Here is a 15817-nt window from a genome sequence, read left to right as displayed (position 1 = left end):
AGTAGCCGCAGCGCGGAGCTGCACCGCAGCTACTCACGAGCAGATAGCCCAGGTTTGGGAGCGCTCGCTCCACAAACCCGGGCTAAGGGGCGGGCTACAGGAGCGGGTTAGCCGCTCCAGAAACACTGGGCTCGGCTGTGAGCCTGGTAGTTCTGACGATCACAAAAATTGGGCTAGGATTTTCCTAGCCCGATTTTTGTGATCGTAAGAATAGCCCCACAGAGTTAAATACCTGTCAAACCCGGAAGCCCTCCACTGTGATGACTTCTAATGATTGCCTGCACTGAAGGCTCCTTTGTGCACTGGGCTGGGCACAGAGGAATAACTGTTTCCACACCCCTCTCTCCAAAGCCTTTTCCAGTTCTGTAAATAGGTTCCTGAGGGTTCCAAGCCCTCAGGAGCAAATTTATAAATATGGAGAGGGCTTTTCAGAGGGAGGAGAGAGATGCGAAAATTGCTCCTTCTTCTTCTCTGTAGCCGGTCCACTGCACAAAGGAGCCTTCAGCACAGAGATGCTGAAACCTCCTTGCAGACCCACAACCCTCTGAAACTCTCCTTTCATCACCAGAGGGCTGTGGAAAATGTTGACTTATAGATGGCTGCCATTCTCCACAGACAAAGCCATAAAAGACAAATTATGTCTTTTCACCATCTTTTTCCCTTCATATAACTGAAGGCATTGTGCATAGGGTTTCCAGATGGTCACCTGTCCAAATACTGACTAGATCTAGACTGCTTAGCTTAAGCAAGGTGACTATATCATGTGCCCTCAGACCATGTCCAAGGAGTTCATATTTTTCTCTTCGGTTTTGCTGTTAGGTTATACGGAAGAGAGAAAGTCCAAAAGAAGAACATTCAGTTTGCCTTGGAAGTACCCCTCTTTTGTCCACATACAAGGGCAATGTCAATTATGCCAGTCTCCATATAAGATAATTTATGTGTGAAATGTGGTTTGCAAATCAATGTGCTTTGTCCATGTAGGAGAACTATCACAATGAAATAGTCCTCAGATTCAAATGAAGTAGTAGTGTGACAATTGTAACATCAACAGGTTTTTTAAAAAAATTTGTGGTTTCAACATCAGGGTTTACCATCACAGATAAAGATCATACATAAAACCATAAATAAGAGATATGTTTAACCATAAACAAGATAATAACACAATCAATAATGGAATGGAGAGTTAGTGATAACCTAATATATATAACCTAAGTCTGCAATCCTTTGCATGCTTACCTAGTAGGAGGAAGACTAATTGGGGACTCACATGAACAATAGAGTTGCCACAGAATTCTTCCTAAAGTTAATTCAGAAGACACCTGCTAGGAACAACAAGAAACAAAGAAATTTCTAGAGAAAACAATCTAATTCTCAAATGGTTGCACATCTATGATTTCCACAGATTCCACATATAGAGAAGTCAAGGTGAATGTGATATTGACTGTTTAGAATCTAAAGTAACAATTATTTTCCAGGTGATACAAAATCAGAAGTCTATAGAAGGCAAAAAGGGGAATTATTTGGAAGCAGTAAAGGCAACAGTAAAGCAAAGCAGGCCCAGCAAGCCAAAATACGTATAATAAAATTATAAATGATTTGTCACATCTTATGTATGTTTTCATCTCTTTCAATTTTTCTCAAATGTATTTAGTATATGATCTATAAACAAAATTTGAGGAAGCTGTAACTAGAAGAATAGGATTCCTGCCCCCACAGGTATTTGAAGAATGAATTCGATATTTGAGCCAAACAATACAACTAATAAGTAAAGCAATATATATATTTGTACAAGCAAAAGCTCTAGAGAACAAATTAGAAAGCAAGACTACAGGCAAATACACACATATTACCTGGTCCCCTGTATCAGGGCTCCTATCATATTAAATAGGATATGAAATTCTAGCTATCATTGTCCCTGAGTAATGATCACATGGAAAGGAGCTAAATAACTGACATTTCCTACATGGTTGCTGTAACACTGATTACCATACCAGTGTGCAAATCATGGAGAATCAGCCCACAGCTCATAATAAGTGTGAAAGGACCAGAGCACTATCCCAATGTGTGGCCTTATGGTGGCAAAGCACATGCTGTTACTCTGGCACAGCAGCATGTGCCCATGAAATGGCACCAGGAACAAGTATGGCATACTGATAGAATGAGAGATATAGAAAGGCAAAAGGGGTCATGGTAGACAGGGGCAGAGGCATGACTAGAGATTACCCATCTCTAGTCTTGTGTCTGCCCTGGGTATGTGAAGAACTTTTCCACAAAGATAGGGGCCCTCTTCAGATTCTATCAGAGTGAGCAACGCTGACACTTACATCTGAAAAAGTCCCACTTCACCACTGTCACTCACCTCCTCCTGCCAGGCACACATGCTTACAGCAACGTTTGTCTGAAGGGGGAGGCACCATAAACATGTTCCCTGGTGATTCCATGATCTGTAGCCTTGATCGGTTGAGTTTGCAGCTCATGGAATCGACAGTGAACATGCTTATGGCGCCTCACCCTTCGGGGAGACGGCACCGTAAGTGTGTGCGCCCAGGTGAGTGACCATGGCAGGGCAGGACTTCCTGCCTGCTTTCCCCCCTGTAAGTGTGAGCGCTGCTTGCACTGATAATGTCTGAAGAAGGCTAGAATCATCTATATATATGGAATATTGTGCGCCATATATATTTTAGTGACTTGTTTTAAAAGGCAGTAGAGCAGAATGTACACATCTCACATTTGATGTGGCTGCAGTCACAATGATTTACACGATGATGATGATGATGATGATGATGATGATGATGAGTAATTAATAATTAACTATTTGTTAACAAATTGTTCCCTGGGCAGCTCACAACATAGGATTAAAACACACAGTGAAAACACATAATGCATTAAATCATAACAGACAAGAAAGGTGAAAAGAAAATACAATACAAAGCAGCTTTAAAACTCACTTTAAAATTAGTTAAAAATCAGATCAAATCTGAAAAATAGAATTTAAAAGGCCTGATAGGCAACATTGTTTCTTCTTACCACTTGTCTATAGGCTCAGCCTTTACTTAATTGACAGACCTACCATGTTTTTAACAGAAACAGCAGATTTGCATTTGCAGATGGTAGCTGACATCCTGACTAACAAAATACATACATAAGGAGGGATTTCAGGGATGGACTGGGAACCATCCTACAACTCCCCCAGAACCCCTGTACTTTGTTGAGCAAGAGCCAATAGAGTTCAGAGCACTACCTGCACTCCAGAAGCACTCTGTAAGGTTGGAAACACATCACTGTGGGCCAGTGATGTGTTTTTTATGATCTTCCAGAGTGCTGTCAGAGCAGAGGCAGTATTTATGAAATCATATCATTTTGAAAGCTCATTGTGCTTAAAAGTCAGTTCATGTTTGAATGTAATGCTAAATAATAATAAAATTATAGCATGTGGAAGTGCTTTGTTAATAGTGAGCTTATCTTACATATAATTACATACCTAAATGCATTACTTGAAATCAAGATGTTCACAAGTTGCTCCGTAATGAATGAATGGCTACGTTATGCATATTACCTTCTGGCAATCTTTGCAACCAATTCTAATAACAAGAATAATATCCATATAGTCCTTCACCTCCTGCCTTTCCAAATACATTCTGGTTGTCAGTGGGTTGATTAGGAGGGGAAGAGGCATTAAACAGATGGGCTTTCCTGTTCACTTGTGAGTCGTGACTTCTGGCAAAGAAGACATATTGGAAGGAAGCAGGTGGCACGAGGAGAAATATGGCCAGATTCTTCAGAGATTTACTTTCAGGAATTGAAGATTCCCTTCTCATGGTTTTGAGATTGACTTAGTTTTTGAGAGCACTTTGAAATGAATAGTACATTGTGGGGACGTTTATTTGACTAGAATCATTAAATCTCATCATGGCCGTTTTAGTTTTTGTGTTTCCTCTACATTTTAGCAATAGTAATAAGGCAAAAATAGATATGAAGCAAAACCAGATATAATGTAATACCATTTGATTAGAAATGTTCTCCCTGAGGGTAACAACCTGAAAATGTATAGCTGCACTATATTTTCACAGAATTAGGAGCAGCCTTTCAAAATCCACAGAAGCTGAAGCTGCTGGCTTGTTCAAATATACCTAGAAGAAATGTTCTTTGTCTGGGATTCTAAGAATTTGAGATATATTTTAATTCAAGGCAACTTAGCTTGACCAATATCTTAAAGATGCTGACAGTTTGAATTCTTACCTTACATTTGCTTGCATCCCTATATTGTATGTGAATGGAATTATTTCTCTATAAACATAAATTAAAATATTGGAGCCTCAGAACCAGCCTGTATGTGCATGTTCTGCTGATTCATTGTTTCTGCTTGTTACAATAAACTGCTTAGAGCTAACTGCATGGCCTTCACTTTGCTGGCTTTTTGCCTGCTGAAATTTGCCATGCAACCGTGCAAACTACTTGCTTCCCCAAGGGATGACTCTGTCATGTAACAACATCTGCTAAAAGGTACCAGATGAAAAACACCCAACTCACTTACTATATAGCTTTGAAATTTTATAAAGCTTCTGAACTATTTTTTAAGAAGTCCTTTTTCCACACATGGTAGTAGATGGTACCTTCAACTTCTAATATTAAATGGAGATTTTTGTTGTTGTAGGTCTTTGATGTCCCTTCAAATCTGTAACCTCTTATACTTTTGAACTTATAATATGAAGGATGGAAACAACTTTTGATTTCTGACTTTGGTCCATCTAGCTCAGTATTTCAGGAAGGAATTTTACTAGTCCTAAAGCCGTCATATATAATACATACACTTTGTACACCAAAATTAAACTGAAAAGGTCTGTGTTGTTAGTCATTTTCAAGGTAGATGGATGCAATCAACTTTTTAATTGCCTGAGGTGATAGAAGAAGAACTTAATTTACAATAAATTATCAGATACACAAAAGTCAAAAGGAACCCCCCCCCATATACAATATAATGCAATACAATAGGTACAGCAAATCAAATTAAGTATAATAATGGTAGTAAGATCAAATTACATTTTATTGGCGGTCCTTTGTTGTCTGGTTTTCATGGCTGTCAAACCGAAAAAGGTGGCTACCTTTCAGGTAATATCTACACCCTCATCAGAGAGGATAAAACGTGTATAGTAAGACCCGTCCCTAACTGGACTATTTAATAACAAGAGTGTAATCAAGCTGGAACATGCAGGGCCGTCCTTAGAGAGCCCTGGCGGGGTGTGAGGCCCGGGGCAAATCAGCCGGTGCGGGTACTCCTTCCGGTTAATTCTAATGGGGGTTAAAAGAGCCAGGCCCAGGTCAGTAGCCCTGCTTGCCGTGCCCTAAGGACAGCCCTGGGCACATGAGTCTTTATAGAAGGAGCAGTACAAAAGAACATGTTGTATTGTCTCAAGCATTCCTTCACTGTAAGGACAGATCCTATTGGCTCAAGGCCAGAATCAACCATGACTTGGTGTGTGGGGGCCAAGGTAAATTTTCAAAGCATTATAATTAAATTAAAACATATCAGTGAAAGCAATTACCATATTAGTTAATCATTAAAAATATTAATGAAAGCAATTATTACCAATAATAATAATATTTCCTCTTGTTGCCACCCCCCCCCAATTTTAAAGTTTGCAGAGATAAAAATTGTAATAGGGCTGGTCCACACCAGGGCCGTGGGGCAAGGCAGCATTTTGCACCTCACCTTAGGCACGGCAATAGCTTGGACTATTGGGGACAGCAAAAAGGTCTCTGTGGGCCGGATCCAGCCTCCAGGCCTTATGTTGTGCAGGCTTGGTATACAGGCACTATGAACACAACCCCCCCTCCCCAAACTTTGGGAACATGTACTGTGCAGTAGATGTAGATGAATAATGAGGCTAAGACTGGAATGCACTACTCTAAATTTGCCTTGATTGCCTCTGGTAAAACGCAGTCGCTTCCAGGGCCCTTGCCTATCTTCATTGGATCTATTAAGGATTTTATTTCAGTTGTAGTTATGGGGGCCCATGCTGGTAAATTCTCCCCTTTCTGCTCTGCTATCTCATTCTCCTCCTCTTAATCCTTATAAAGCGTTCTATCATGTTCTTCCCAGGCCTCCACCTGGTTGACTAATCTTAATGGTTGTTTTATAGAACAACCCGCTGTTACCTTCCAAAATAGTGATGGATTTTTAGCCTTAACTGATTGGGTTAGAAGATGCCAAGTTTCTTTGATAGCAGCCTGCTTTTTCTCCCTAAGTAATAGTTTTATACTGTGTTTTTTTTAAAGAGGAGGACTTCCTGTGCTGAAACGAAGGCCAGATTTTGCTTGTAAGATTTAAAGCTTTGCACCAGATTCTGTCTTGCCAAAAGACAACCCTGGTCAAACCAGGTTTGAGACCTGATTTCAATATTGGGTTTGTCCTCCTTTTGTTCTTTTGCATAGAATTCTTGCAGCTTGCCTATAAACATATTGTAATTATTAAGAGTGGACTCTGACTCATCTCCTGTTGTGAGTGCAATGAAGATTTAAACCACTTCTGGATTTTTCACGCAATGTGTGAATGCCTTGGCTGAGGTGATAGTCATATGCACCATTACTGATAGACAAGTCCCATTTAACTCAGTGTGGTTTAATTCTGAGTAAGTATGCACAACATTGTGCTATATATTTCTTAAAGGTTTGGACTGATCTATATGCAGTGTTGTGATCCTCAAATGATGTTTTACATGTCAGATGGCACTTGGGGGAGGTAACCTCTTAAAATGTAGATATCATTCTGTCATAGACCCATCTTTCTATCACAATTCAAGATGAACTTAGAAAGCTGCCTTATTCTCAATGTGGTTCCACCTTAGCCAGTATAGTCTACTTAGATTAACAAAGACTCTCCAAGATCTTTCGCTTTTCACTTGCAGAGCAAGTGCTTTATTATGGAGCTACAGTGTACCTGGGAAATGGAATAGTCATTGTATCATTCAGCATGGAATATTTCTAAATCAGGAGTAAAAAATATCTGTAACTAGAAACACAATTTTGTTTTTAAAAGCTATTTAAAGAGCGAAAGGTTGGAAGTGGGATGGTTTTCATCATGTAGAATCAATGTCCTGTGTAATCAAGGTGGTTATTGGACTTAGTGCCATTATAATAAATTCTAGGTGTTGTTTCAGTGGAAATCATTTGTGCATTATCATTAATGACATCATTATCCCACACTTCAGCTGTTTCAGCCACAGCCTGATGCATTCAGCTGAGCACACCACTTAAGGTTTGTACTTGAATTGATTTGGCTTTAACTAAAAGTGAAATGTGGTTATTATAACTGGATTATTTTCAGACAGTCTTATTTTCCAAGAAGATGTAAATGCAACTTGTTCATTGTGACTTCGAGAGAGAGTTTACTGTTTCTGGGTTTTTTGCTGGTCGAATGGCCGTAACTATAAAGATTTGATTTGTGTCTGTTTTAATTTCATACCCATCTCCTTTAGGTACTTAAAATGAGCAGCTATGTTTATCTCCTAGTATTAGTTTGGTTTTCTATATTAGCAATAGCAATAGCACTTACATTTATATACCGCTCTCTAAGAGCTCTCCAGAGCTCTCTAAGCAGTTTACAATGATTTAGCATATTGCCCCCAACATTCTGGGTACTCATTTTACCGACCTCGGAAGGATGGAAGGCTGAGTCAACCTTGAGCCCCTGGTCAGGATCGAACTTGTAACCTTCTGGTTACAGGGCAGCAGTTTTACCACTGCGCCACCAGGGGTTCTGACAAAGACAAAACCAGTATCAACCAAGTACAATGGTCTACATCCTGTATTAGCATAATGCAAGAAGATATGCATCTCTAGGCAATTAGTTGTGCTCCACGATTTTACACAACTGCTAGCAGAAGACTTTGAGGTCATTCACACAATCAAAAACTGTGTGATTTTTTATTTTATTTTTACAAAAACTCCCAGGTTTGGGAGCTGTATGTGCTCCGAATTTTCAGTGCTGAGGTTTCTGATATAAAATATCAGAACAGTAAATCAAAAATTCAGTGCTGAGGTTTATGATATAAAATATCAAAACAGTAAATCAAAAATCCATCACTCCTGATAAGCATTGCCTATTGGAAAGTGTTTTACTTGAGGGGATTTTCAAGAATATAAAAGAAAATTGTCTTATAAATCTGCTTAGGTGTGAAATCAGCAATACATTGATTTGTGTGTGTGTGTGTGTGTGTGTGTGTGTGTGTGTGTGTGTGTTGGCACTGCCATCTTTCTTTGCTTACTTGTTTTTGTTTCATTACTTTTATATATTTCTTCACATCTTAGGTCATTTCAAGACATTCCAATAGTAAATTATTTGCCCAGTGTTTCTTTATACTTTCTCTTATTTGTTAGTGCCCATAAAGCAAATTCCCTAGGCATTCCCTCAAAAGGGCAAATCATTATATTTCTAGCAAAGCGTTCAATAACTGTCTTCTTCTTTTGCCTTTTCATGCTCACTTTACACCAAAGCGTTCTTTTCTTTGCTTTTTTTCCTCCCTTCATTGGTTTTATTTCAGACTAAAATGCCAGCAATTTGTTTTAATGAAAATGAAAGCCTAGCTTCAATCTTCTTTATTTCTTGACTGCTAAATCTTAGCACTAGAAGTAAACCACTCCATTTAATCTAATCTCTTCACAATACTGAAAATAATATGTAGATCTCTCCTGAAAGTGAAAGGACTGACAGCAGAAAATAAAGCTGCTAACAAATTGAGTTATGAAGAATGAGGTAACATTTACTAGAAGCCTTAATTGCTTCATAAGTGATCATAATGATTGCAGTGGTCTGTTGAACCTGGTGGGTAGGGAGGAATTTAATGCGCACAATTCAGGGAACAGCCTCTCTTGGCTTCCTTCTCCACTTGCTCCTAGAAATGTCAAAACTTTGGTGAAAGCAGTGTGTGTGTATCCCTCGTAGAAAGGTAGCTTCCATGTCCACAGAAGTGGCGCTGAAATACCCAATTGTCCCTTTTATGACTATGCAACATGTCAGCCAATTGGTATATGTTATAAGACAAAAATTCCCATAATTATACATGTACTAAACACAATCAAGCAAATGGTCACGTGTAAGTAAGCATACGTGTAAGAGAAACCGCCTTGGGATTGTTTTAATGAAAGGTGATGTACAGATTTAACAATGAATAAAAAATAAAATAACACATGGAAATTTGCTATAATCTATAATCAAAAGTAAGATAGTATAAACTATAATCAAAAGTAAAATAATCAAAAGAAATATTTTACATATGGTAAAAAATCTTGTGATATGCTATTACTGTTATACATAATCCAATAAACACATACACTTCTCAGCGTTTGTCAATTTATGCAGTCCACATGCAATTAGTGTTCATCAATAGCTCTTTTATAGTGATTTTTGTTTGTTTGTTGTGGACCTTTGTCCTTTCTCCTTTTGATGGGGCAAACAAAGCATCAGGTAAGTGCTATTTTTATCTGAAAAGTTGATAGTCCAAATTCAGGAGTTATGACTAAAAGGAAGGAGGAAAGTTAGGATAAGCAGTAGTGGCTAGAGTACCAATAGGGAATTTAAATGGACCAGATGCTATTAAGGAACTGAAAGTACATTAATAGATGTTTGAAGGATAAGGCTAGGGCAGGTGTTGCTGCTCATTTTCTCACTTAGATCTCACTGGATTGGGAAAGGGGACTCTTTGATCAGAAAAGTTCATAAAGCTGGTAACAGATTTTATCTTGATTTTCTTCTCTAAGGATATTTCCATCATCAGAAAAAGTCCCTTCATATTTGAAGCAAGGTATAGATATATCATCACAACTGATGTTTATGTTAGAATATGTCTCTGAGGTGCATCAGGTTCTATTTCGGGGGGCTAAAGCATTGTCAACAAATGTGATACAATATTACAGGCAAGACTTGGGTATTTTAATGATACTTGTTCTAATGATGAGATGGAAGTCCTCTTGTCTTTTTTTGTGTTTTCTTTCTTTTTCTCCCTTTTTCTTTTTGTGTGGGCATGTGTGTATCTTATGTTGTGAAAAAATGAATAAAAAGTTATTTTTTTAAAAAAGTGATACAGTGGAAGTAGTCCTATAGCTACACTTAATTTCCACTGAGAATGGAACATTTATTTCTGGAAAATAAATTATTATTGTGGCTGATATTAAGGTGGAAATTTACCCCTTCACAGTTCACTTGTGCAAAAGAATATGGAACTTTACTGACCATGGTCAGAAGTGCAGCACAGGGAATGCTGTTCCTCCAGGTCTCCTCCTGGTTGACTGATTTTGATTCAAATGGGTTTAGACTAAGGTTATAGCAAATATATATGATGATCTGTAAAATATCTAAAATCTCCCTGAGGCATTAAGGCGACTGTGTGTGTGTGTGTGTGTGTGTGTGTGTGTGTGTGAGAGAGAGAGAGAGAGAGAGAGAGAGAGAGAGAGAGAGAAGTGTGTGTGTTTGTGAGAAAAGGAGCAAGTCAGAGAGAGATAGGGGGTCAACACTAGTTTTATGCAACCTCATACACAGTAGCTGACATACTGCTCAGTAAACAGTGGTACTACTGGAGACCATAGTGATGGTGGTGCTACTAGCATTACCATAGTTTTTCCCATTGTGGTGAATGGATGAAACTATGGGAACACTGTACTAGTGCAACCAGCGTCCTCACCAGGATCACTGTTTCCGTGTCCATAGCAATAGTGCTGCAATACCCTGCTGTTCCCATTAAGACTTCACATTATGTTAGCCATTATTTTTATTATTTCAAAAATCTTAACTTCAGTAATCTTGCAATTCAGTCATCTTGCCGTGTTCTTCTATATATTACTATAAATGGCAAACCAGAGCATTCTTTTTCTTGTTTGGTGATGTACATCTCTGTTGAAAAGAAGCAGACTTTCTCTCACACAGTTAATTAAAATTCTGCCTGGGACTCGTTATTATACAAGCATAAGTAAAAATAAGATCAGTTACAACTCAGTTACATCCCTATTTTATCTGGTGTTCTACATGACAAAATATCCCTCACAGAGAAAAATGCTTCCCTCGATAGAATAAGATTTGTCTTCCAATTTCGGACAACAAACTGTTGTTCTCATTTGGAATTAAAATCCTGTTTCTAAATGCATTTTAATTATTGACAAGGTCTAAAGTATCTGTCACACAAACTCATGAATCAAGTGTACATTACATTCTCAGTTGTAAAGAACAGTCATATGCATTATTTATAAATGGCTTGGCTGCCAGAAGTGTAAACTCTACACTGAGTATGAACATTTGCTCAAAATCATTGGGCCAGTCTGAACAATACTGAGACTGACCCATCTTAAACACATGAGGGAGAATGGATGTGTACATCCACCCTCTGGTGTGCCATTATCTAATCACACAAAAGGAGTGGGGGCCCCAATGCATGTTTATACTACTACCTTAAACTACTAGTAAAACCATGTGTTGTGGGGCAGTTCAGATAAATTGTCTTCCCTTGTGATTAGACACACCAGTGTTGGCCCACACCGGTTGATACTCTGAACTAGTCCATATGGTACTGTAATGGAGATTAGCATTAAAATCATCCTTCCTTCCTTCCTTCCTTTGATTCAGCTCTGGTCTAAAAATGAAGATTTTCTTACTGCAACCTTTTCACCTGCAACCTAATGTTTTTGCATACCAGATATTTTTAATATGTTACCTCCTCAGATTAGATATGTGGATTAATGAAGGAATGCATATCTACATAAAAGGGGTTAATTATATACAGAGGCGCTCTTACCCCTGGACTTTGGGGCAAAAGTCCAGGGCCTCCATACCTCCTGCCCTCCCCCCCAATCCTCCTTAATCTGTTCTGGGTGGTATGTGGCTTGTGCCCTCAAGAACCTATGTGTTAAAAAAAATGATGCTTAACTTGCAGTGTGGGGCCTCCAAAGGCCTTTAGGTCCAGGCTCCAAAATTACCTAAGTGTGCCCCGATTATATATCTGCCCTAGAGGAACAAAACACTGCACCTCAGAGAGTAGGGGGAGCCTGAAGAAGATCTTAATATGTGGGTGGGTTCGCATGAAAGAAGTTGGTCCTTGATATATCCTAGTCCCAAACCATGTAGGATTCAAAAATCAACATCAGCAATTGGAATTAGCCCTGGAAGCCATAGACAATATCATAAAAACCTTTAGGTTTCCTTGTTCATGTATCATTTTTCATGTGTTTGCTGGTGGTTTGTTTGTTTTTTGTTTTGTTTTGTTGCTTCTCTTGTTTTGACTTGTTTTATATCATCCATTGTTGTATTTTTTGATTTACATATTTAAATTCTATGTTAGCCTCTGGGAGGCTTCCACCTGAAGAGCAGTGAACAAACTCTGTAAGTAAATAAAATAACAAAATAAAGCCAAAACTGTATGCTCCATAAAGACTGCTCCTCTTAACAGCCTGGTGATCACAACCTAAACCAACAATTGTTTCTGAGCACTTTCTATAGGCCAGCCCACAGATTATTTATTTATTGTCTAATTTACATACTGCTTTCATTAAAATAATCCCAAGGCAGTTTACAGTATAATTAAAACAATGCATAATTAAAACAATACAAAATTAAAAGTACAAATATAAAATTTAAATATAAAAATGCTGTATCTCTATTTAAAAGTTTAAAAACCTATAGAAAATTAAAACAGTAAAACACAAAACACAGATACAACAGCAAAAAAAAAAAGTTCTCTCATATAAAAGCAACAGCAAAAAAACAACTCTGTCATATAAAAGCCACATTTTTACTTGTTTCGTAAAAACTGTGATGGAAACTTTTGAAGAACTCTGAGGAGTTGATGCCAGCTGGAAGAGCAGTCCAAAGCCTGGAGGCAATGACCATGAAGGCCCTGTCCTGCATGCTCGATAACCGAACCTCCCTCACCTTCTTGTCAAGCACCCCTTGGCACCCCTCCAGTTACTTGTCGAGCAGACAGAAACCCTTGAGAGCAGCCTGTCCTTCAGATATTCAGGGTCCAAACCATTAAGGGCTTTAAAGCTCAAAACCAGCACCTTGAATTGGACCTGGAAACAAATTGGTAGTCAGTGCAGCTCTTTCAGAATGGTTACATTATGGTCCCAATAGGTAGCTACAGTTAAAATCCTAGCTGTCTCATTTGCACTTGCTGCAGTTTCTGAATATTCTTTAAGGGCAGCCCCACTAGTGGTGTGCACGGAACCAGTCCGGGGCCATAGAAAAGGCCTCCGGACCGGTCCGGAATTCCGGCGGTCCGGCAGGGCAGGGGTGTGTGTCTTTAAGGGGTGGTGGTAGTACTTACCCCCCCGCCACCGCTCTTTCCCCTCCGGCGCTGGTGTTTCTAAAAATGTTCCTGGGGCAGCAGAGTTCCTCCCTGCTGCCCCTGCCCCCGTCGTCGTCTGCAAAGAGTAAAACTAGAAAAAGCTGGCGGCGCGCATGTGCCCTTCACGGCACACGCGCTCGTCTCCGCCGCTGGCACGCGTGCACCACATGTGAGACGAGCACTAGTTCTGCGAAGGGCACATGCGCGCCGCCAGCTCTTTCTAGTTTTACTCTTTGCAGACAACAACGGAGGCAGGGGCAGCAGGGAGGAACTCTGCCGCCCCAGGAACGTTTTTAGAAACACCAGTGCTGGAGGGGGGAGAGCGGCGGGGGGGGGGGTAAGTACTGCCACCACCACCCCTTAAAGACACACTCCCCCCAGTGCCAGACCACGCTTCTGTGGTTCCGTGCACATCCCTAAGCCCCACATAGAGCTCTACGCTAACCGGGCAAAGAGGCACCTTTTACCATGGTGATTCTCTTGTTCTAGATTTTTTTTTCTTTACTGATGTAATTAATTAGAAAAAATGAGGTTTTTCATCACAAAAAATGATTAGTTTTTAATTGTTTTATGGTGATTTGTCTTTGTTCTCTTTGGTCTATTTCTTAATAAAAATTCTTATTTAAAAAAAAAATAGAATGTGAGCCCTTTGGGGACCGGGTTGCATTTTATTTGTTTGTTGTTTTTCTGTGTAAACCGTCCGGAGCCATTTTTGGAATGGTGGTATAGAAATCGAATTATTAATAATAATAATACAGTAGTCCAGCCATGATGTGAATAAGGCATGGGTAACTGTGGCCACATCTGCCTTTTCACAGAATGTATTGTAATAATCTAATATTCTTGTATGGACAACGATGATGACAAAAAATTATATACCACTTTTCAACAACAAGAGTTCCCAAAGTGGCTTACATCAATAAAAATAAATCAATAGGCTCCCTGTCCCCAAAGGGCTCACAATCTAAAGATGAAACATAAGATAGACTCCAGTAACAGCCACTGGAGGGATGCTTTGCTGGGGATGGATAGGGCCAGTTGCTCTCCCCCTGCCATATAAAGTGAATCACCACTTTTAAAAGGTGCATCTTTGCTCAGTTGGCAGGTGAATATATGGCTTGTGAGGTACTGCAGGGAATTGTGACTCAACCCCATGACTGGGTGCAATCATTGGGCCCCTAGGTACTGGTATTAAAATGATGATGATGATGATGATGATGATGATGATGATGATGATGATGATGATGATATAATAAATAACAATACGATGTCTGCTCACCAAGGGAAGTTAAATCTTTCCCAAACCACTTTCAAATGTTTTAAAACCTATTAACTCCCTTTCTCTCTCTAGCCCCAATAGAGGGGAAAATTCAATGAGTCACATGTAGTATTAAAAGGATGGAAGATTATGGATTCCAGTCCTTTGCAATGGATATTTTATGTGGCTGGGGGAGAGGGAGAAAAAATCTCCAGCAGTGATTCTTTTATATTCCTTTAGAAAGTTTTATAAAAGGAAAGACTGCCATTGACTAGGAATGTGCTGCAAAAAAGGAACACATTTTTTTAAGGACAAATATTGAGCTCAGTCTGTCTCCTTGTACTTGATTGCTCTCACTGTACACCAGAGACAATCAACTGATGCACTTAGTAGTGGATTTTGCAGAGGCACAGATTACAGAAGCACTCTCAGAACTGACTGCTTTTATCTTTCTGTTTAGTTGTGAATGGCAGGGAAAGCCAGTGTGTAGCTCTCACATTGGTAGTCAAAGCTTGGAGATATGGACACACTCTGATAAAGCTTCTGAGGAGAAAATAAGGCTTTAATACACTCTCCATCTCTTTTTTCTATCATCCAAGGCCTAGTTCACACATGCCTGTTCAACACTTGAGGACTACAACATGGTGATGATTTACATGATTGAAAAGGGCCCTCATATATATAACATCACAGAAAAGTCTGCCTTATCTCAAACACAATATTTTTCAGCTGTCAGTTCACAAGTTCAGCCTCTTTATTATAATATAGTATAGAGAAATGGCCATTTGTGGACCAGGTCTACAACTATAGAAGATTTCCTTTCAACAGCCTTCCTTTTTGTGCCTCTGCCAGTACTTGCCTTCTCTCCTTTTTTGCCCCCAGTGCAAATTCTTTGTGCCTTGGAATTTTTTTTAAAGGTATCTTTAAACATATGCGCACCTACCTAATTAAATCTGAGCATAGAATTTTCCTTGAATTCTGTTTTCACAGGCAGTCAAATACTGGTATGGTTTAGGATCTGAGTTTTAATTGCCTTTGTGCCAGTTCAAATGTCATGTGGCACCGTGGGTAAATCTTAACTTCAAGATCTGAAACCCACTTCAAACCTTAAGGTTAGGTAAATGTTTATTTTTAGAGGAGTTGGTTATAATAATCCAACACTGGGCAGTTCAGTGATCACAACCAATTTGGGTTTGTTTTTAGCCTCAGTCTGAAGGAGAAATGTTGGCAG

The 15817-nt window shown here is 39.2% G+C and overlaps 1 protein-coding gene across 2 annotated transcripts in view; it reads left to right on the top strand.

Moving 5' to 3' along the window:
- Positions 1 to 15817, top strand: part of DOK6 (docking protein 6) — a 373813-nt gene that overhangs the window by 340086 nt on the left and 17910 nt on the right. Inside the window, exon 8 of one of the 2 annotated variants that reach the window (XM_053246101.1) lies at positions 7209 to 7255. The exons of the other annotated variant lie outside the window; for it this stretch is intronic. Coding sequence (XP_053102076.1) covers positions 7209 to 7228 — 20 coding nt within the window. The 3' untranslated portion in view covers positions 7229 to 7255. The remainder of the gene's footprint in view (positions 1 to 7208; positions 7256 to 15817) is intronic. 2 annotated transcript variants of the gene reach the window in all.

The sequence above is a fragment of the Hemicordylus capensis genome, chromosome 4 (assembly GCF_027244095.1).
Source record: "Hemicordylus capensis ecotype Gifberg chromosome 4, rHemCap1.1.pri, whole genome shotgun sequence".
In the NCBI taxonomy this organism is placed as follows: domain Eukaryota; kingdom Metazoa; phylum Chordata; class Lepidosauria; order Squamata; family Cordylidae; genus Hemicordylus; species Hemicordylus capensis.
Note: the sequence above shows the minus strand (reverse complement) of the source record. Positions and strands in the feature narration are given on the sequence as shown.